We start from the raw sequence: 23,235 nt of genomic DNA on the forward strand, positions 1-23,235 counted from the left end.
TTTTAGCAAATGGCTGCAATATAACAAAGAGTGAAAAATTTAAGGGGGTCTGAATACTTTCCGTACCCACTGTATGTATAAATAAACAAAAATAGACAAAAATTGCATGTAAATGTGTGCTATAGATGCAATAGAATAGAATAAGATGTAGGGATGGATTAAGATGTAGGGTGGTATCAAATAAATATAAATATTATTGCACAATGGGGAGAGCATTTAAATGTTCATGAGGTAGATTGCCTGAGGGAAGAAACTTTTCTTTTGCCTGGTTGTCCTGGAGTTCGGAGCTCGGTAGCACCGACCAGATGGCAAAAGTTCAAAAAGGAGATGGCTTGAATGTGAGGGATCCAGAGTGATTTTCCTTACTCTGGATGTATATAGTTCTTGGGCAGGGTAGGCAGGGGAGCACCAATAATCCTTACAGAAGTCCGAACCATCCTCTGTAGTCTTCTGATATCTGATTTTGTAGCTGAGTCAAACCAGACAGTTATTGAAGTGCACAGGACGGACTCAATGATGGCAGAGTAGAACTCTTTCAGCAGCTCCTGTTGCAGGTTGAATTTCCTCAGTTGGCAAAGGAAGTACAACCTTTGTTGGGCCTTTTTAACAATGGAGTCGATGTGAATGACCCACTTCAGGTCCTGAGAGCCTTCACAGAAAATGATATATGATGTTACAGATTCCGTGAGCTTGTCCAGATCATTGGTGGCAGCTTCAAAAACACTCCAATCAGTGCAGTCGAAGCAGGCTTGTAATGCCCGCTCTGTTTCGTTGGTCCATCTCTTTACAGTTTTTACACCAGCTCTTTAACCTCCTGTCTGTAAGCAGACTCCTCTCCGTCCTGGATGAGACCGATGACTGTAGTGTAATCTGCAAACTTGAGGAGCTTCACAGAGGGGTCTTTTAGAGGTGCACTCGTTGGTGTAGAGGGAGATGAGCAGTGGGGAGAGGATGCAACCCTGAGGGGCGCCAGTGCTGGTGGTGTGGCTGTTGGATGTGAATTTACCAATTCTCACTAGCTGTTGCCTATCTGTCAGAAAGCTTGTGATCCATTGACAGATAGAGCTAGGGACAGAGAGCTGGGTTAATTTGGTCTGGAGGAGTGTTGGGATGATGGTGTTGAAAGCGGAGCTAAAGTCCACAAACAGGATCCTCACATAAGTCCCTGTTTTGTCCAGATGTTGCAGGATGAAGTGCAGTCCCATGTTGACTGCATCATCCATGGACCTGTTTGCTTGGTAAGCAAACTGCAGGGGGTCAAGTAAGGGTCCAGTAATGTCCTTCAGATAAGCCAACACCAACCTCTCAAATGTCTTCATGACCACAGATGTTAGAGCCACAGTTCTGTAGTCATTAAGTCCTGTTATCTTGGGTTTCTTTGGGACGGGGATGATGGTAGAGCGTTTGAAGCAGGCAGGGACTTTGCACAGCTCCAGTGATCTGTTGAAAATCTGTGAGAGTTGTTGTTCTGTGTCTGTGATCTGATCAGCGAGTTTCTGTAAAGCTGAGCTCACGTGCGCTTGCGGTGGAATGTAAACACTCACGAGAATGAACGAGTGAAACTCCCGCGGCGAATAGAATGGCTTACAGTTAATGAAAAGTGCTTCCAGATCGGAACAGCACATCTTCTTTAACACTGTTACATCTGTACACCACCTTTCATTGATGTTGAAACATGTCCCGCCGCCACTCGATTTCCCCGTTGATTCTGCATCGCGGTCCGCTCTGAACAGCTGGAAGCTCGGCAGATTTAACACGCTGTCCGGTTTCCGTGAAACACAGAGCAGCAGAATGTGAAAAATCCTTATTTGTATGGGAGAGCAGAAGAAGTTTGTCCGTTTTGTTGGGTAGAGAGCGGAGATTCGCCAGATGAATGCTAGGCAGCACCGTTCGAAATCAGCGCTGTCTGAGCTTCATGAGCGTGCTGGCTTGCTTCCCCCGTCTGCGCATCCTGAAGCGTTTGATCAGCGCCACTGCTCCGCCAAATACAACGTTCAGCAACACGTCCGAATAAATGAAATCTGGTAGAAGATTGTGTGGTGTGTACTGCCGAATGTTCAGCAGTTCAGTCCCTGGTAAAACTGATTGTGTTTGAGAAACAAAAAAAAGGAAAAACTAACAAAAACTGGAGAGCCAATCACTGAGGCAGCCATCTGCGGTGCCATCTTGGATTGATTCTTCAACATGTCAGGGAAAAAAAACTGAATCACTGAGCTGGAAAAAGAATCACCCGCTCCTAAAAATGACTTATAAACTCAATCAGGTGTAGCTAATCACCTTCTCAATGGCACACAAAGCCATTTGACATTCAGCTGTGATCAGCTGTGCTCATTTTGAATAGCTCAGCATGAAAAGAGCTTTCCTGGAGAATTTCAGTCCTTGGTAGTGCAAGTGAAGCAAACAATCAACTATGATGTCGCTCCAAACTGGATGAAAGAGCTAGAAGGAAACTGGTCAGAGAGGCTACCAAGAGGCCTACAGCAACTCTGAAGCATTTGCAGGAATTTATGACAAAGAGTGTTCATTGTGTGCAAGTGACAACAATATTTCAAATTCTCCACAAATCTGGCTTGTATGGGAGTGTTACAAGAAAAAAGCCACTCCTCAAGAAAGGCCACATGCTGTCAGACTGAGCTTTGCCAAAACGCACCTTGAAGATTCTGAGGCATTTGAGACTAAAATTTGAATTATTTGGCCTCAACACCAAACGATATGTCTGGCGGAAACCCAATGCAGCTCACCATTCACATAACACCATTGCTACAGTAAAGCATGGAGGTGGAGATATCCTGTTATGGAGCGTTTCTCTGCCGCAACGACTGGAGCACTTGTCAGGATAGAAGGAAAAATGGCAAAATACCATCAATTTCTTGAGGAAAATAACCCCAATGAAAATATGTGGAATAACTTGAAGACTGCAGTCCACAAACGGTTACAAAATAAGCAAATTTAACTGAACTTGAGCAGTTCTGCAAAGAAGAGTGGTCAAATATTGCAAAGTCTAGATGTACAAAGTTAGTAGAGACTGAGACATATCCCAACAGATTAAAGGCTGTAATTAAATCAAATGATTACTTTTTTTTGTTTGTTTGTTTGTTTTTTTCTGACATGTATTATATCCTTCACTTGGATGTTATAAGTTGCATTGAGTAAATACAGCTAGATAAAACAAAAACTGTGTCCATCTTCATTTCAGGCTGCAAAGCAACAAAATGTGATTATTTTAAAGGGGTGTGATTCTTTTCTATACCCACTGTAGGTTGTTTCCTTTTTTTCATTGTTTTGCTTTTTGTTTTGTTGCTTTGTTCTTTGTTTATTTTTCTTGTTTTGCTTATTTAGATTTTTTTTTTTTTTTTTTGGTTTGTTTGCTTGATTATTTTGCTTGTTCTGCTTTTTTGTTCTTTGTTTACTTGGCTTGTTTTGCTGTTGTTGTTTTTTCTTTACTTGGATTTGTTTACGTTGCTTTTTGTTGTTTTTGCTTTGCTTGTTTTTTGTTTACTTAGCTTGTTTTGGTTCCCTTTTTTGCTTTTGGTCTATCGGGTCTTTGAATGACTTACATTTTTAGCTTCTCTCTGACTCTTAAAATTGAACAATCTTTTTGATACTTTAACTTCAAGACTTCAATAGTTAAATGAAGTGTGCTGTGATTGACTTAACTTTTCCACATGTTCCATGTGTTTTTTAGGAGTGTCTAAACCCCTGCTGTAACGCTACAACCTGCACTCTGAAGGGAGATGCTGTGTGTGCCCATGGACAGTGCTGTGAAGACTGCCAGGTACTTTTGTAAATCTGTCCCATCCCTCTTTCCTCCTCATTCATTCTTTCTCTGTGTGTAAAATAATGGCATGGAAATCACATTCTCCTTGCCCCATTAATAAGTGCAACATGAACCGACATTTGCGCTTCAAACATAGGCACTAATTTTCCTCTCAGGTCTCCAGACACATAAATCAGAGCGCTCAGCTCACTTACTTACTGAGGAAAGAAGCCAGACCAGGGCCCTTCGGAACAGACCGCAGAACAGGGATACATGTTCACACAGACTTTACAACAAACTACAACAGGCTTTCAACATAATGCTTCATTAAATGGAAATTGCAACTAAAAGAATTTAATCTTGGCACTTTTTGGACTATATTTCGTTTCTTAGTGCAACGTAAAGGAATAGTTTTTGGATAACTTTTCCATGAATATTACTTGGTAGAAACAACTGAACAACTGACTATTGTACCCAATAGCCTTTGTAATTCATGCAAAGCTTGTCTCTGCATCACTTTGAATTTATCCCATAGTGCCTGCATCGGAGTTGAGTATGTATTTCTCTTTGCTTCATTTTGAAAGAAATCCCCTTTAGTTGACTGTGCACTTTAAGTTTGCTCTATTTTTGTCTGAAGCCTTTTGTTCTTGTGTGTCTGTGCAGTTAAAACCAGCTGGGACTCCTTGTAGAGAGTCCAGTAACTCCTGTGACTTACCTGAGTTTTGCACTGGATCAAACCCCCACTGCCCTGCCAATGTGTACCTGCAAGATGGACTCGTGTGCCACAATATGGATGGTTACTGTTACAACGGCATCTGTCAGACTCATGAGCAGCAATGCATCACTCTGTGGGGACCAGGTTGGTATGTGGATAGCTGCAGGGTTTCTGGGCTTATTTGGTTGACCAAAAATTGATCGTAGGGTTCTGCAGATATACATTTTATTAATCGTACATTTTTGACACTGTAATTCTATATGTAACCATTGTCGAGCCAGATTTTCCCATTCAATCCTGCATGCATTCATATGGCGAGCTCAAGCAATATGAAAGCTCACACTGATTGCTGTTATTTATTCCATATGTCTGTTCATACTCCCTTCAAAAAGGATTCAGGCCACAGTCTGACATATGATATCCTTTCATCTGTTTTTGATTTATATACAAGCTAAAACAAGATGGAAGGATTGTACAGTGTCATATTTCCATCTCTGACAGTGGGCATATGCTGTTTTATTTTCATTCCTTTTCGTTTTCTAGGAGCGAAACCTGCCCCGGGAATCTGTTTTGAAAGAGTAAACTCTGCAGGTGATCCCTATGGAAATTGTGGAAAAGACTCCAAAGGTTCCTTTGCTAAATGTCAAGCAAGGTACAGGCAGGGCATGATACTACAGCTCTTTGCACTTGAACCTTTTACTTAAAGTACAATTACATTCATTTGTCAAATTTGCTTCAATTTTACATTTTATTATATTATTACTTTTCTATTTTGCTTTAATTAATTTTATTTTGTTTGCTTCATATGCTTTGCTTTTTGTTTTGTTCTTGTTGTTTTGTTTGCTTGATTTGACACTTTTTGTTTAGTTTTCTTGTTCTGTTTTGTTCTGCTTCGTTTAATTTTGTTTTATTTTGCTTTGCTCATTTCTTTTGTTTCCCTTTGCTTTGCCTTCTGTTTTGCTTGTTTTCCTCTATTTTTGATATAATATTGTTCTGTTCCCTGTCGATACTTCACTCGTACTGCGTCGCTAAGACGCTATGAGGAAAACTACTTTTCTCCGATGACTGAATCCTTTTTTTAATAACGCAGTGTAACTGCACGGCCATTGGTTCGTGCAGTGATATAAAAATCTAACCAATGGCTCAGCAGCGTAGCTGCACAAGCCTATGGCGATGAAGCCTGCCAGAGCCTGCCAGAATGGGCTGGGCCATCTGGCTATATAAGCGGGCCTGTTGCCATAGGATCCTCAGGTTACTTCGACTGAAGCGACGACTGAATCGTGCAGCTGCATAGCACGGCGAGTTACGCAGTACTCGTTCCCGTATCTCAGGGAACCGAGGTTACGTTAGTAACGGAGTGCGTTTCCTGTCGGATATCGTTCCTGGGAGCAGTTTTCGGACAGTTTTTCACACTGGCTATTCAGCAGCTCATGGCATCTTTCAAAATAGGAGCCTCTGACCCCCTCAAGACGTTTCAGAAGATGCTGGGTCTCATGGCCTCTGCATCTCCAGTGCTACAGCTAGGCCTGCTTCGCATGCGGCCCCTTCAGTACTGGCTGAAACCGCTAGTTCCGTCCCATGTCTGGCATTTTCGTATCAAGGTGGACCAGGCCTGCGCGGCAGCTCGGGCCCCTTGAAAAGATTCTCAGTGGATAGAACGGGGTGTGCCCCTGGGAATGGTCTGCTGAAGGACGGTAGTCTCGACAGACGCTTCCAACACAGGTTTGGAGCGCTGTGCGATGGCAAACCGGCTTTTGGCCTCTGGTCGAAAGAGGAAGGACGGCTGCACATCAACTGCCTGGAGATGCTGGCAGTGTGTTTGGGCCTTCGCACCTTCTTGCCAGACCTAAGGGGACACCACGTCCTAGGGCTGTGCAATTAATTGAAAAACAGTTTCGATTTCAATTTTGGCCTCCAATGATTATGAAAATATAGTAATCGAGAAAACGATTATTGCGCCTCATTCCGCCCCCTTTTCCAGCGCTGCGCTTTCGTTCCTCCATAAAAGCCCAATTTTATGTGCAAATCAGTAAAATCATGGAACGTGACTTTTGCAAAATGGGACGTGCTTGATTTATAGAAGTATATTTATTCATGTTTTTAAAAGCGTGAAAGAGAACTTGCACTGCTCCTCAGAAAGATATGCGCTCAGAAACGGAACAGAACACGAACATGTAAAGTCATCTTTTAGCTAAGGTGCGCGCCTAAACGGTCAAATACACGCAAAAAATGTGTCAAAATGCAGCGCTTAGTGATTATTCATGCATACCTTCGTCGGTCACGTAATAAATGAACGTAAAGAGTTGAGAATGAAAATACACGTATAACGGTAAACTGGATCCGTGCGGCTCTTAAAGTGACAGTGGGCTATTTTCCTGCTGCGACTGTGTGCTTAATATTAATCAAAAAACAAAAGACAAATTCAAAATCACACACTGCTCTTGAGTGAAGGACTTTTGTAGCTTTAATAAGAAACAAAAATGTTTAATTCTTACAGTGAAGACTATGCTGTTTTATTTTACATTTGATTATTCATTTCTGTAGTAGGCTGTAAACTGCTTGAGACTTGCATAAAAAAACATTAAAGCAGAGTTTGTTTCATTTGTATCTTTTAATTCTATTGTATTTGTCCTTTGCTTTTTTATTACTGACAGTTTAATAATTTTCAATCATTTTGAGGACTTTTTGTTTGTTTGAAATTCTGCTGGTCTCTACAATGTAGATGTCATAGCAACCTTATTTACAGGAAATAGGCTAAATATATTTGATATGTATCACTATCTTTAAATAAATCACTCATATAAAGTTTTGGTAAAGAGCACAGGTTATAACGCTTTCATAATAATATAATATAACTCTCGGAGGACGACCAGGAGTTGAACTTACTCTGCCCCGTCAGGGCATTGCGTTTTTATATCGAGCGTTCCGCCCCGATCAGGCAGTCGGAACAACACTTTATATGCTTCTGTGGCCGCACCAAATGGCTTCCGGTCACTAAGCAGAGACTCTCCAGGTGGAGAGTTGATGCTATTGAGCTAGCGTACTCCTCTTTGGGCCTGCACTGCCCCATAGGAGTAAGAGCCCATTCGACTAGAGGTATGGCCTCATCTTGGGCGTGGTCTAGTGGTGTGTCCATTGCAGAAATCTGTGCGGCGGCCGGCTGGGCCTTGCCATCCACATTTGACAGGTTCAATAATCTGGACATACCAGCCTTACAGGCCAGGGTCCTTTCTGCGTAATGGGCTCATTCTTGCCTTAGGGCAATTACCAGTGCTTAGGCTTTGCCTCCCTTCTTACGCTCTTGACCCTCACAGAGTGCCGAGGCTGTAAGGGTCTTCTTGGAACAATTACTCATGGCCGAGCTGACCTCTGCGAGTTTAGCCCTATTGCTTCCTGTGGGGCATTCCCTGCTAAATACTTGGTCTCTCTGGGCCCCTTGTGGTGCTTAAGGCAAGTTCAAGTATGAGTCGTTCCTCTAGCATAACACGGCGGGATTGTACTGGTTCCCCATAGCGTCTTAGCGACGCAGTACGAGTGAAGTATCGACAGGAAATGCACTCGGTTACTAACGTATCCTCGGTTCCCTGAGATACGGGAATGAGTACTGCGTAACTAGCCGTGCTATGCAGCTGCACAACTCAGTTGTCGCTTCATTCGAAGTAACCTGAGGATCCTATGGCAACAGGCCAGATATAGCCAGATGGCCCCGCCCATTCTGGCGGGCTCTGGCAGGCTTAATTGCCATAGGCTTGTGCAGCTCCGCTGCTGAGCCATTGGTTCTATTTTTGTATCACTGGTTGTTGATTTGGCAACCAATGGCCGTGCAGTTACACTGCATTATTAAAAAAAGGCTTCAGTCATTGGAGAATAGGAGTTTTCCCCATTAGCGTCTTAGCGATGCAGTACTCATTCCCGTATCTCATGGAACCGAGGTTACATTAGTAACCGAGTACGTTTTGTTTGGTAAACTACTTCTTTGCCCCATTTTAACTTTTATTCTACTTAATTTTGTGGTATTTTGGCAATACAAATTCTTAGCTTTTATAGTGCCAATACAGCATGCTTAATTAAAATTTAGAACCAGTGACTAACACAGAAATACCCATTTTCATGACATACATTCTCAAAACAATAAAATATTAAAATAAAGAATAAGTGAGACAGAGTAATATCGGTCAAGGTTGTCCTGATTCATTCATGTCACTTGCTGTCTAATTATTATGGGATGGCCCATCAGACATGTTGTAAAGAAGGTAATTTTATTAATTTCTTTGTAGCCATGACATTATTATTCAGTGACAGAGGCAGCCCCATGGTTTTGCATGTAATCTCTTGTCACTATTAATTACACTCTCTGCTCCTCACATGAGTGAGAGGGTGTGAAAGGCAAGATTACCTCAAGACAGCACAATCTCCTCTCTGTTTTTCAGTTGTTTTATCACCTTATCCCATTTATTCAGTGTAAAAACATTTAGCACTTTTGTTGCATGCTCACTCCTTGTATTTTGTCTGTGTGATTTAAACAGGGACGCTAGGTGTGGGAAAATTCAGTGCCAAGGAGGTGCCAAAAGGCCAGTGATCGGAACCAATGCGGTGTCCATAGAGACAAACATACCTCTGCAGGAGGGTGGGCGTATTCTGTGCCGCGGAACACATGTGTACCTTGGTGATGATATGCCTGATCCAGGACTGGTATTGGCTGGCACAAAGTGTGCTGAGGGAATGGTATGAGAATAAATCATGACATTATGTATCTGCTTGAGATTATGTCATCAAGAAATTATGCTAGTGGTTTATCAGCTAGGCTGAGATGATATTTGGCAATTTTTATTGCATTCCATTGGCCATTTGGTGGTTGTTTTGCTGATTAACCTCCCCAGTGTATCAGTTTCAATATCCACATATTATATTATATATTTGTCATAATCACCAGCTGGAGTGCCTTTGATAATCACTGGAGGGCACTCCATCCCATACTGTTACTCAGTCTTGGACTTAATTTCCCATAACCCATTGCCCAGACTCATCATGACTGATTGTTTTCACCTGTTGCTCATTACCTCTCCCTATATACATGGCTGCCATTCCAGAGTCTCGTCCCGTCATGACCACCAGCCCAGAGCCTCTCCGCGAGATTGCCGCCAGCCCAGAGCCTCTCCGCAAGATGGCTACCCCGCCAGTGTCTTCAGCCATCATGGACGCCATGCCAGTTTTCCCGGCCTTCACGAACGATGCACTTGAAGCTAGTAAGGCAGTGCCCAGGCAACCGAGACTTATGTACACTGTGGCGGACCCCCCTCTGATGTCGGTGTGAGCGGCAGGCATCCCGGTGACCTCAGCGCTTGCAAGCTCCGTGGCCTCTGCACAGGTTCTCCCACCTTCAGCTGCCCTTCCAGTAATGGCGGTCGCCATTTTGTGTGTTTGGGCTGCACACTCCTCTCCAGTTCATAAGTCCACTCCAGAACCTGCTCCAGTCCATGTGTCTGCTCCAGAGCTCGTTCCAGTCCATGAGTCTGCTCCAGAGCTCGCTCCAGTCCATGAGTCTGCTCCAGAGCTCGCTCCAGTCCATGAGTCTGCTCCAGCGCCCGCTCCAGTCCATGAATCTGCTCCAGATCCAGCTCCAGTCCATGAATCCGCTCCAGAGCCAGCTCCAGTCCATGAGTCTGCTCCAGACCCAGCTCCAGTCCACGAGTCCGCTGCAGAGCCCTCTCCAGTCCACGAGTCCGCTGCAGAGCCCTCTCCAGTCCACGAGTCCGCTCCAGAGCTCGCTCCAGTCAATTAGTCTGCTCCAGAGCCTGCTCCAGTCCGTGAGTCAATGCAAGTCTCAGAGCTCAGTCCTGTGTTGACACCAGCCTGTGAGATCCCTGCCTGTCCTTTCTCAACCACATGTCACCCTTGAGCTCCCTGCCTGTCCTGTCACGGCCAAGAAGGCTGTCTCTGAGCTCTTTGCCTGTCCTATTACAGCCGCAGAGGCCATTGTTAACCTCTGTGCTTTCTATTCCAGACCTGCCTGATCCGCCTTGGTTGTCACCTGCCTCATCAGCTCCAATTTGGTGGTCATCGGCTCAGCCTGAGCCTTCTTGGTGTTCACTCGCACCATCAGCTCCGCTGAAGTGGTCTTCAGCTCCACCCTAGTGGTCGTCTGCTCCACCGTGGGGCCCTTCGGTCCCGTCTGCTCCACCCTGGTGGTCTTCAGCTCTGCTTGCTCTGCCCTGGAGGTCTCCAGCTCTGCCCTGGTGGTCTCCTGCTCTGTCAGCTCTGCCCTGGTGGTCTCCTGCTCTGCCAGCTACGCCCTGGTGGACTTCGGATCCGCCCTGGATTCCTGCTCTGCCCTGGATTCCTGCTCTGCCAGCTCCCCCTGGCTTCCTTCTCTGCCCTGGCTTCCTGCTCGACCCAGGTCTCCTGCTCCACCGGCTCCAGTTCCTTTTTCTGTCCATGGACTTGGCCCTCCATCCGTCCCCCGTTTTGCCTCTGCCCCACCTCCCTCCTGGACTTGAGTCTTTTCTTGTTTAGGAGCGTCTGGAAGCCGCTCCTTAGAAGGTGGGGGGCTATGTCATGATCACCAGCTGGAGTGCCTTTTGATAACCACCAGAGGACAATCCAACCCATTCCTCTGTCACTCAGTCTTGGACTTCATTTCCCATAACCCATTGCCCAGACTCATCATGCCTGATTTTCACCTGTTGCTCATTACCCCTGCCTATATAAGCCTGGTGTTTTCAGTTACTCTTTGCAAAGTCTTGTATGTGTCATTACTGCAATTATAAGCCTTGTATCCTGGTTCTCCCATATTTTGGTTCCTGGTCTTATTCTGCCTGGTTTCTGTTTGCCTCAGCCCCTTACTCTTTCGTTGTTGTAGATTGCCTATGTGTGTCCTTTGCCTGCCTTTGGATTACGTTTGTGGATTATCCCTTCAGTAAACTACTGCTGTGTGTGATAATTTAAAATGACTCCTTTAATTAAATAGGCTTTCATGATTATTTTTTATTAAACTACTAACTTTTGCTACAAGTTTGATTGCAACATATAATCATTGCTGTTAATAGTGTTCATCGTCTGTTTGATTACGTCATTAACTGAATTTTACCGCTCATTTCTGCCATATGTACATCAATTTGACAGTCACCACTGACAAGCTACTACTAAATATACTGTAGAAACTTCATTTTATGAAAAGCTGCTTTGCAACGATTTGTATCGTGAAAAGCGCTATACAAATAAACTTGAATTCAATTCAATTGAATTTAATTCTTTTGCAAATTATTTTGAAGTTGTTTTATTATAAAGAAATGTATCAGTTGTTTAGATATAGTAAAGTAATAATTGTGATTTATTTTATACTTTTGATAGCCCTAGTTTTTAACCGTAAGATATAAAATCCATATCTGCATATTTAAGTTTTTGAGTTTTAGTTTTGAGTAAATATGTAATTTTCTTACAATATGTGCATTTACATGTATTTAGAGTGTACTTGCCTAAAAAAGTAATTTAATATAATGTAACTGCATGGGTTAGGGTTAGTACCTAGTTATACCCAGTTAATGTAATTACTATAAGTGAAAAGCGCTATACAAATAAACTTGAATTGAATTCAATTGAATTTAATTCTTTTGCAAATTATTTTGAAATTGTTTTATTATAAAGAAATGTATCAGTTGTTTAGATATAGTAAAGTAATAATTGTGATTTATTTTATACTTTTGATAGCCCTAGTTTTTAACCGTAAGATATAAAATCCATATCTGCATATTTAAGTTTTTGAGTTTTAGTTTTGAGTAAATATGTAATTTTCTTACAATATGTGCATTTACATGTATTTAGAGTGTACTTGCCTAAAAAAGTAATTTAATATAATGTAACTGCATGGGTTAGGGTTAGTACCTAGTTATACCCAGTTAATGTAATTACTATAATAAGAACATAGTATGCATATGCGGAACTGGACTGTAAAATGAAGTGGTACCTCATTTTCTGTTAAAAAATATTATACTGGCTATTGGTATTATATTGGCCACCCTGGCACTTTAAAAAAAAAAAACATTTCGGTCAACCAGTAGTTAAGGCCAGTAACAAAAATGTTTCCTAGCAGTTGATACCTATTCAGTGTCTTGTTTTTTCTTAACCTGCAGTTCTCGTTGTCTCTCTTTCTTTATAACAGATCTGTTTGAACAGGCAGTGTCAGAATGTCAGTGTCTTTGGAGTGCACAAGTGCTCTGGGAAGTGTAATGGAAGAGGGGTAAGGTTGCTTCTGCTCTGTCAGTCGAAATTTTCTCAAATCTGCTGGAGAAAGGTTTTTTTAATCTCTTTTATTTCTCTGACATTAGTTATCAGGCATTAGGCTCAGATTTGAGTCAGGAATGGTAATAGTTAGTCAGCACAAATTATTGCCCTCTACTGAAAGTCTCGCCTTTTACAGAAACGTCCATTTCATTACATTATAGCTATCTGCCAAGGGGACAGCATGTGGCCATAATAGCACTTAGCTAGGTACACATTCTATAACTTCACTTGAACTAGATTACTGCTACGAATGAAATAGCATTTAAAAGCACAGATATGACACGGATTCTGTACTAAATTAGATCACAGCATAACCTTGTGTCAGTCATGGTCTTTCATGGAAGCTTGATACATTTGAAGGTCTAGTTCACCCAAAATTAAAATCTGTCATTTACTCATCCTGCTGTTTTTTTTTGTAAAGCTGCTCTTTCCTTTGTATTGAAAGTGAATGGTGACCACAGCTGTTAAGCAAGATTTTCAGGGCAAGATTCTTGTAAATTACTGCTCCTCACACAAAGTTATGGCTTCAGAAGTCTTGGAATACAGCTTACAAGTCGTATGGACTGTTTTTATGATGCTTTTTGTCCTTTTTGGAGCTTGACAGGTCTTGGACAACATTCACTTCCATTGCATAGAATACTGCAGCTCGGATATCCTTCAAAACTTCACCTTTTGTGTTTCAAGGAAGAAAGTCATAAAGATTTGGAATAACATTAGAACGAGTTCAGATTTTGGGTTAACAATTTTTTACTAAATCATACCCCAGTGGCACACACTGTAAATCCCAGCATGCTGGGTGACTTGAAGCTTATCTCAGCTGTTGAAGTACTTCACAATCAATCTCTGTCGCTCCAGTAAGGTTATAGGAGTCATATTGATTTCATTTATGTACCATTAAAAGTGTCATTTATAATCTTTTGGCTCATATGCACATGTGCTTTTTTGCCAGAGGAGCGGTAAAATGCAATAGCTAAACATTGTGGCCAAGAATACCCCCACGTTGTCTTTTGCATTTGCACCCACTGTCAGCTCTGGAGGGCGAGCATATAATGTTTTATTTATTTTCTCTTGTTATACGCTTCCTAAATTGGAATTCTTATTTTTGTCTGTAGGCTGTGCAATTGCATCTGTTTTTTCTCCAAGGTCTATTTCCTTATTGGAACTGTGCTGCAAGATGAATTTATCATTGTTAATAAAGATGTTGGGAGCTCTGTCAGCATCCTGAGATCCTGGATCTTCTGACTGCTAGTACTTTTTTTAAGAACAATAGAAGACCACTAAATACCAAGACCAATACTAGACCCATTAAAGGGATAGTTCACTCAAAAATGAAAATTGTCATCATTTACTCACGTTTGAGTTGTTCTAATGGTGTATGCCTGTCTCTCTTTTTCGGACCACAAAAGGAGATTTTTTTAAAAATGTCCCATGCTTGCTTGTCCATATAATGGCACTGTATGGCAATCAGCATCAGGCTTTTAAAAAAGTCATAAAAGTATCACAGAATGGTCTCATGCGACACATGCCGTGTATTCCAAGTGTTCGGGGGTATAAGATAGGGTTTGGTGGGAAACAAAGCAAAATTTTACATATTATTTAACAAATGTCCTGACCTTGGCCGTTGGTCTCTGTGCATGTCTGCATGTTCATGAGACTCTATTAGTGCAGTAGTTCACTCTGACTCGTCTAGGAAAAGCACACAAGTTGTGAAAAATCTAGATTCATAGATTTGATTTCAACATGAAACAATGCCTTGAAATCCCCAAAAAAGTATGTGTGCACTTTCTTCACTGAGTTGAGTAACTCCGGACCGGAGCTCCGGTTGTCATGACAGTCAAAATGACAGTTAACAGATGAACGTGATAACTTGTGATGAGCACAAAAGATATATTTACCTCAGAGAAGAACGTACATGGATTGTATTTCATTTTGCATTTTTTATTAATCTTGTTTTTTCACAACTTGTGTGCTTTTCCTGGGTGAGTCAGAGTAAACTGCTGCGCTAATAGTAATTGAGTAATAGTCCTGCACAGAGACCAATGGTCAAGTCAGGATATTTGTTAAATAATGTGTTAAATTTTAGTTTGTTTCTCACCAAACCCTATCGTATACCCCGAACACATGGAATATACGGCAAATGTTGCATGGAACCACTCTGTGATACTTTTGCGTCTTTTTTAAAAGCTTGATGCTGATCGTCATAATGTACACTGCCATTATATGCTTTTGTTTAAATCTCCTTTTGTGCTGAAAAAGAAAGAAGGTCATACGGTATTAGAAAAGTGGTGAGTAAGGATGAGTAAATGATGACTTATTTTTAATTTTTGGGTGAACTATCCCTTTAAGCCCCACACTAGACCCCCTAAGATTTTGATTAATACTAGACCACTAAGGCTATTGATTTCTAGTCTTGAGAGCTCTCAAGACCAAGTCCACAAAATCAAGACTTACACACTCTAATGATACTCATTAATTCCTGAAATGTAAGAGTTGGTCTGCTGAGAGGCTTTTTACACATGTTGAAACCATCACAGCATCCATGAAAGTTTGATGAGCAAGTTAGAAGTTTGAGAGTCTGAAAAATTCCCTGGTGTTTTTATGGCGGGAAAGACATAGCTGCTTCTTTCATTTTAGAAGGCAGACATCTAATATTCAGACTGTGATTTAAACATCAAGTGACATCAATCAACTTATGCAGCGACCCCTGACACATACCCTGATGGAAAAATTTCATGCATTTTTGTGCAAATGGAAAAATGTTGCCTTTGAATGCAACACTGAACAGACCATCCATGAACTGAATGCTCATGAGGAGATTTCATACCATTATACCCCAGAATTCCTTAAGCAGCAGGATGTTGTTGAAAATGTCCAGCAAGAAATTTGATCAGGTGGTTTGAGCTGCATGTGGCACTCATTGATGCCAGTTGCTTTATGTTTACAGGAATGCAACAACGAGAAGAACTGCCACTGTGAAGCTCACTGGGCACCTCCTTTCTGTGATAGGGCGGGGTTTGGCGGCAGCGTCGACAGTGGGCCAATGAGACAAGCCGGTACAGTGATGGCCATTGCACTTTTGACTTGCTAGAGCAGTATGCAATATGCTAACACAGCATGACTTAACATGCTTTAATCCATACTTACTGCAGTGCTTATGTGCTCCTTTCCAGTTTCTAGTCTAAGGTCAGAAACATACTCTTTTAAGCAAGTATGCAAACACAATGTTTTTTTAATTTTATTAATTTATTTCAGAAACAACTTTAAAAAAAAGAAACAATATCTATCTATCTGTCTGTCTATCATTCTATCGTTCTATATATCATTCTAAGAAATTTCACAAACAACTCTATACAAAGAAATTAAGCAAAATGATGAAAGTGACCTTCCTTAGTTACAAATAAATAATACATTTACAAATTTATTACATTTATGCATTTTGCAGATGCTTTTATCCAAAGCGATTTGAGGAACAAAAAGCAACACTTATACACAATGCCAGTTTTTTTAGGCAACTATTACTTTTATTTTAAAGTCTTTTTATTTTTACATTTATAAAACAGAAACATTAAAGGAAAAAAAGGGGGGGGGAAATGACCGTTGAAGAAGTTTACACAAATGCTTGTGATAACGTCTGTTGAGAATGGATACATGCATTGCATTATTAATTACTTGTTAACAAATTTCAGAATACAATGATGCATACATTATATTTTGCATACCAAGAAGCATTTCTGTTTGCGAACATGTCTGGAGTATGTTTCGACATGCATCATGCATTCAGAATGTACTGAACTGTACTGCTGTACTGCTGTACTGAACTGTACTGCTTGAGGAAGTGCACCAGCTCTAACCACTTTCATCCCCTCTGTGACAGCTGCACTGCAGGTAGAACAGCGCAGCTTGAAAGTGCAATGTACTTACAAAACCCATTAAACGATTTTCCAGTGGAAAAGCATAACAGCATTGACAGGACATGTCATTGATTTACTGGTGGAAACCTGAAGCACTGCGCTTAGATGTCACTCAGCAGACATTCAAGAACTTTGAGACAGCTTGTAAAAGCAATGCAGGTGGAGACACAGAGGGATGTTGATCGATTCTTTTTCTCTCTAACCTGACTGTGACTTCTTGTCTTTTCCCTCTCTGTGCCATTCTGTGTCGTGCTGTACAACAGATGTGCGAGAGTGTGTATTAATGTGCGTGCTGTCCTATGTGACAACAGCTGACAGTAGCGCTGTGGCCATGGGTGTGCTGGTCACCCTTCTTTGCTTGCTGTCGGCGGGACTGATTGTGTGCCTGAAGAGGAAAGCACTGGTTCAGATGTTCTGCATCAATAAGAAGAGCGCCATTCAAAAGCTCAGGTACTGTCAACCAATGCAGCAGTGTTTTCCAAAATGTGTTTGATCCTGAATTCCTGCTGGTTTCCATCCAGGGACACCAAGAGTCCTGAGAGTTTTTTTTAAGCTAAAGGGAATTAAAGGGGTCATATGATGCGATTTCAAGTTTTCCTTTCTCTTTGGAGTGTTACCTTTAAGTTTCAAGTTCAGTATAAGTTCATATCGACAGGAATTTGGGCCATAATGTAGTTTGTCACAGAAAATAATTTTGACTCGTTCCTTAAAAAAAAAAATCATGGTCAGAGTAACATACTTACAATGGAAGTAAACTGGGCCGGCATTCCAGAGGGTTTAAAAGTCTAAATGTGAAGCTTGTATTTTTGTTAAAACTCTTGAATTATTCAGTAAAACCCTGTTTATAATTTAAGCTTTAAAGCTGTATACATCACCCTTTTTGAGGCGAGAATAGTTGGGTGAACTTCTGTGTTACTTATGTAATTCCTCCTTTCAACAGTTTGGGGTTGGGAAGATTTCTTAATCAAAGTCTCTAATACTCACCACATTTATTTGATTAAAAATACAGTAAAAATTGTAATATTTTGAAATATTATTACAATTTAAAATAACAGTTGTCTTTGTGAATATATTTTAAAATGTAATTTATTTCTGTGATGGCAAAGCTGAATTTTCAGCAGCCATTACTCCAGTCATCAGTGTTACATGATCCTTCAGAAATCATTCTAACATGCTGATTTGGTGCTTAAGAAACATTTCGTAATATCAATGTTGAAAACAGTTGTGCTCAGAATCTCAGGATTCTTTAATGACTAGAAAGTTCAAAAGAACAGCATTTATTTGAAATAGAAATCTTTTGTAACATCATAAATGTCTTTACTCTCACTTTTGATCAATTTGTTGCATCCTTGGTAAATAAAAGTTTTTTTTTATCATTATTTTTTTAAACATATTGACACCAAACATTCTGTCAGACCATGGCTATCATTTTAAAATGGTGTGTATTTTAATATTTACTGCCTGGACTTTGTCTACTTACATCGTACATGCCTTACTATGAACATGATTTTTTGCTTTTTAAAAATAATGAGCAAGTAAAAATGTTTGTGGTAATCAACAGATGCCACAGATGCTGCAATAGAGCTTAATAAAAAGTGGTGTATAAAAAGGGAACATCCCTACTGTAGTAATCATATTCAGCATATTTATACCTAAAACATAAAACATTTTGAAAACTTTCTTAATTTTACAGATCAGTAGGAACAAAACAAGCACCCAGCCCCCCACGGACACAGTCAGTCTTCAGGGTCTCGCCTCAGCACAAGCCCGCCTCTTTACCTTTACAGTCCCGCTGTGACAAGGTAAGTGATAAGAAGATACTCTGCTCATCATCACAGACTGAGGCACACAACGTGATAATAATGTCCAAAACTTTTTTATATATTATATATCAAATATTATATATTAAATATTTTATATTTTTTAATATTTCTTATCCAAAATGAGTTACCTATTTTCAGTAGTACAATTTCCTTATTGCATTTGTGAAAACATTTTTTTTTAAATAATCATGCTAAACTGAATCGAAGCAGACAGTTTGTGACCAAATAGCAGATTTTATGTATTGTATCATTTTGTGAAGAATTCCATAATTCCATAATTCATTACCTCAGTGTCTGTCCTGCCCAGCGAGGAGCAGATGAGGTTAGCTCACTCGCACAATTACTATGGCCATCCAAGCCAATTTATCCCTTGCTTTCTGTGTACACAGCATGAGACTTAGGTGCATAATTGATTTATTCTCCAGTATCGACCCTCAAAGAATTTTAATGAAGTCCAGATCTTCATCTAAAACCTCAAACATTAATTTTGAAGCATTTCTGTTTTAATTCAGTGTAATGTACTTGAGTAGCATAACAATATAATCATTGAAATTGTTTGTTGGAGCTGGAAGCCTTTGCTCAAAGGGGGAGGTCAGGCCTCTATGTGATTGGACAGTCGCCATTGAAATGTGTTGGGTTGTTAAAGCATTGATCAGTTGCTTCATCTGGGTATTTTTAGTCTGTGTGCCATGCCACAACCTGGAACGGTATTGAATTGTGAAGCAGTGTATGCAGAAAAAGGTTTAGATTGATTCCTCGAAAGGTCTTAAAGGTTAGCAGTAGCGAGCAGTAGAGCTCGTATTGAATTCTTGTCTTTATTTTCAAGAGCTGTCTGTTTTCCACAGATGTCTCATCCCAGTTCGGAGCCTCTCCTTCCTCCACACAACTTCCACAGTTTGCATCGGCTGCCTGAATGTCCCACCCGCTGCCAGCCTGTCCACATCAGCCACCCCATGCCCATCACAGGTCTGCAGCCTCTGCCCTCAGTCCTGCCTCACAGGACTCTAGTGTCACACACACACTCGCCAGGCAGAGCGGCAGGCTTTCACACCCTCCCTCACCAGCTGCCCTACACTAACATCCAGGTAAGTGCTGTCAGCCTCAGACTGTCACCATGTACCAGATATCTCAACCTGCAAAAACCCATTCTCAGAGTTTGGCCTCATCACATAGTAGTACATGAATAAAGTAGCTCCTAAACTTAAATTCCAAAAATCACAGCTGTTCTCCCTTATCATTTACATTTGCTTTATTTCCCGTTCGTTCGTAAGCCACATACACAGGTTGATTCCATCAGCTGTATTTGTGTGCCGCACTCTGCGCTCCCACAAAAGTGATGTGATGAAATCTAAACAGAAGTGGTCAAAGGAGATGTGTTCAAACTCATTTATACCAGGTGGAAACGGTAAATGCATTTCAGCTGAAAACTTGGTATCGAATCACCAAAAATGCACTTTAATACCCTGGAAATGGGGCTTCTTTCTCTTTCACTCGATTTCCAGAATATTGTAAATAATTTGAGGGACCCACTATCAATATGCGGGAGAATCTCTGACATTCCGGGAGAGGTGTGAACACGAGTGCGGTTTTGATAAATATTATGGCAATATAAAAATTCTATACTTTTTTTTTATAATAAATGTAAAAAAAATACACTAAAAAGAAAATAATTTGCTGTGCTGAAAAATGTTTATTTAATTTATGGATATAATCTATAATTAATATAATATTTCAAATGCTTACGTTTTTATACGTGTGTGTGTGTGTGTGTGTGTGTGTGTGTGTGTGTGTGTGTGTGTGTGTGTGAGAGATAATTTAAGATGGATATCCATTTTGAGATTTTTATATAATGATAATATTTAATTGTTGATAATAAGAATGAATAATTAAATATCTATAATCGACAAGATATATCAAATATTATTGGAGCAACCTGAAAAAAATATCATGTAGAATCAATGCTTTATCATGTAGCTCTTGATTAGAACACAGTGCAAGTATGAATATTATTAAATACAAAATTAGTCATATTATGAATTAGCATTGTCAGCCTGTAATCACAAAAATTATTGTATGCAAAAGGCTTGTGGTTCAGGAGGAGGTTTATACCATAAGGGCCCGTTTACCCAGAAAAAAACGGAGAAGAAAAGTAGCACAGTGGAATGCAAAAATGCATTGTATGTAAATGGGCTAGATTGATGTCTTTGACAGTTGTGCTCACGTCAGGCGTCTTTTTTAGTCTTTTCTCATTCATGACTCTGCATTCTAAAAACAGTGGCACTCAAAGTTAAAGTAAGTTAAAACCTGTCTTGAGACCTTCCATTCCACTGCTCGTTTTTCAATGCAAAAACACGTTCTGTGTAAGTAACCCCTAAGACTGCAGCCTAAGACTGGATCTGTTTCATTGGTTGAAAGCGACTGACAGATGCAGAAACCAAGTGGAGGGAGATAAGGAGACGTTAGCAAGGACGTTACACTTTCCATTGCTGCACACACCACATAAATTTCTTATATGAAGTTTCCAGTTGAAGATAAAACGAAGACAAAAAGTATTAGAGTGGGGTAGACAGAGCGGGCGGAGGAGTGAAAGTGATATGGCGAGAATGAGATTGGATGGGTGCATGAGAGCTTTCCTGTGAGATGGGATGAGAGACGTCCGTGTGTGAAGGTATGTGGTTTAAACGATAATGCTGCTCGGGGACGTTGGCAGGATATGCTATCAGACAGCATGAAGAAGAACATCTGTTGCTTTGAATTTCAGCTCGACTTCACGGCACTGCAGCGAACTAACGGGGGATAGATCAAGCACACTATGAAAGTTTCACCTCAAGGAGACATTTATCTTGCTATAAAAGTGTAAGATGGGTATTTTTATGATAACACATTATATTCTGAAATAAAAAATACAAATAAAGGTTAATCTATGAGGTAGGTATACTAGATTCTCTTTAAAAAGGTCTTAAGTTAGAAAAATAGTAGAAAAGTAGAAATTTTGAGGTAGAAATACAGACTGATTGGTGTTTATATATATATATATATATATATGTATATATAATCGTTTAGAACCTGTTCAAGCAATTTATCAGTGTAAGTTTACCAAGTTGCATACAAGCATCTGTGATATGCTGTTGAAAATAATTTTCTTTCACGGCTCAGTTTGTGAAAGCTAACTTTTTTTTTATATAAATAAAGCACTTACAGTAAGGCAAGACATTATACTCAAATAAATGGTAAAATATTTTCAGTTTTGACAGTATAAACAAAACTATACATATTAGCATGAGACGTGCGTTGATAAAATCATCTACTAACCTTGTCTGTGTAGTTATATCCAATATAACTGCCTGTAATGACCATATTATAAAGCTCGTAGACCTGATAAATGTCACATGGTACGTGCAAGGATACCAGAAAGGGACATGACATAACTTGTAAAATACTGAGCTCCACACACAGGATTTACATCAGTAAACATGTAATAAGATACCACTTTTAAAAATACAGTATAAACTTTGCAGCTATACATTTTTGTATCAAAAAACTTATTTAGATTTTTGCCTTGCCCTAATGTCTTGCATTATAAGTTCATTACTGTATTTTTCTATAGAAGCTGCATATAGATTATGCCACAGAGTCTGTCTATAGAGATTACCTAGTATTGAATGGAATATAAATAAACCTTTTATTCCCATTCTAACAAATATATAATAAATAAACATTTTTTGCTTTCCATCAGTGGCGTTTCACCAAAAAGCCTTTCATAGCTCTCATGCTGTGGCTGTGCAACACAATACAAATGACTGATACATTGAAGCTTGTTTGGTTTCTATGCTGACCTCATTGAAAGCATTCACATTAGAAAAAATTACCTTTTACATATAAAATCACTGTGGATTGTTTAGTGCTCTTGAGTGCCCTTTTCTACTTGACTGAGTTCACATTTACTCAGGGAGCCATGAAACACTTTCAACTCTTACGGCGTTCTCACAAATTGGTCTCATGGCTCGACACACCGCTGTGCGCTCATGATTAAAAGGTCTTGTACTGGCATAATGACGTTGCTTTCTCTAGGATGATGGTTCACAGGAACAAGTGACTTCCATACAATAGTTAGAAACGGCAATGAGGCAAAAGTGTGTTGTATCAGAAAGACACAAAAATGGATGAATTGGTTGTCTCAGCATTTTGGATTAGTCAATTTCTCCATTGTTTTCCACAAAACAAGGCTGCACAGCTGTGAAAAGGTAACAGCTGCATGCCATGACCTCATCCTCAGAGTAAATTGGTAACATATGATGACCTCTTGACTTAACATTGGGTGAATTGGGTGTTGGCAATGGAAATGCTGCACATGTTGTTTTTATTTGCATTGTTGCCAACCGGGTTTTTCAGGACGAGGAGTGTAATCGCAGCTCCATCTAGTGGCAATAGTATGCTAGCAGGGTTTATTTTTTTCTCAACCCTTTTGTCCGTAATGTTATTGAATATATTCATTTAAATAACCATATTTTGTGATATGAGGTTTCAAGTATCTGTTCTCTCTCTCTGTGTGTGTGTGTGTGTGTGTGTGTGTGTGTGTGTGTGTGTGTGTGTGCATGTTGTGCATGTCACTGTTTAAGGTCAGCAAAGTGAAATAGTCAGGTATCAGCACTTTAGCTCCTGTTAGGAGGAAAATCAGTCATTTCTAAGGTCAGCTGTCTGACACACACACACACACACACACACACACACACACACACACACACACAC

General features: G+C 40.3%; 1 protein-coding gene across 1 annotated transcript in view; it reads left to right on the top strand.

Moving 5' to 3' along the window:
- The window catches only part of LOC107674032 (disintegrin and metalloproteinase domain-containing protein 12-like), a 117,362-nt gene that overhangs the window by 89,591 nt on the left and 4,536 nt on the right, over nucleotides 1-23,235 (top strand). Inside the window, exons 10-18 of the mRNA XM_016467891.1 lie at nucleotides 3,686-3,775; nucleotides 4,421-4,616; nucleotides 5,016-5,124; nucleotides 8,999-9,197; nucleotides 12,631-12,708; nucleotides 15,697-15,805; nucleotides 16,975-17,113; nucleotides 18,357-18,465; nucleotides 19,332-19,571. Of these exons, the coding sequence (XP_016323377.1) occupies nucleotides 3,686-3,775; nucleotides 4,421-4,616; nucleotides 5,016-5,124; nucleotides 8,999-9,197; nucleotides 12,631-12,708; nucleotides 15,697-15,805; nucleotides 16,975-17,113; nucleotides 18,357-18,465; nucleotides 19,332-19,571 (1,269 nt within the window). The remainder of the gene's footprint in view (nucleotides 1-3,685; nucleotides 3,776-4,420; nucleotides 4,617-5,015; nucleotides 5,125-8,998; nucleotides 9,198-12,630; nucleotides 12,709-15,696; nucleotides 15,806-16,974; nucleotides 17,114-18,356; nucleotides 18,466-19,331; nucleotides 19,572-23,235) is intronic.

This window comes from Sinocyclocheilus anshuiensis, unplaced genomic scaffold, assembly GCF_001515605.1.
Source record: "Sinocyclocheilus anshuiensis isolate Anshui unplaced genomic scaffold, SAMN03320099.WGS_v1.1 scaffold544, whole genome shotgun sequence".
NCBI lineage: Eukaryota > Metazoa > Chordata > Actinopteri > Cypriniformes > Cyprinidae > Sinocyclocheilus > Sinocyclocheilus anshuiensis.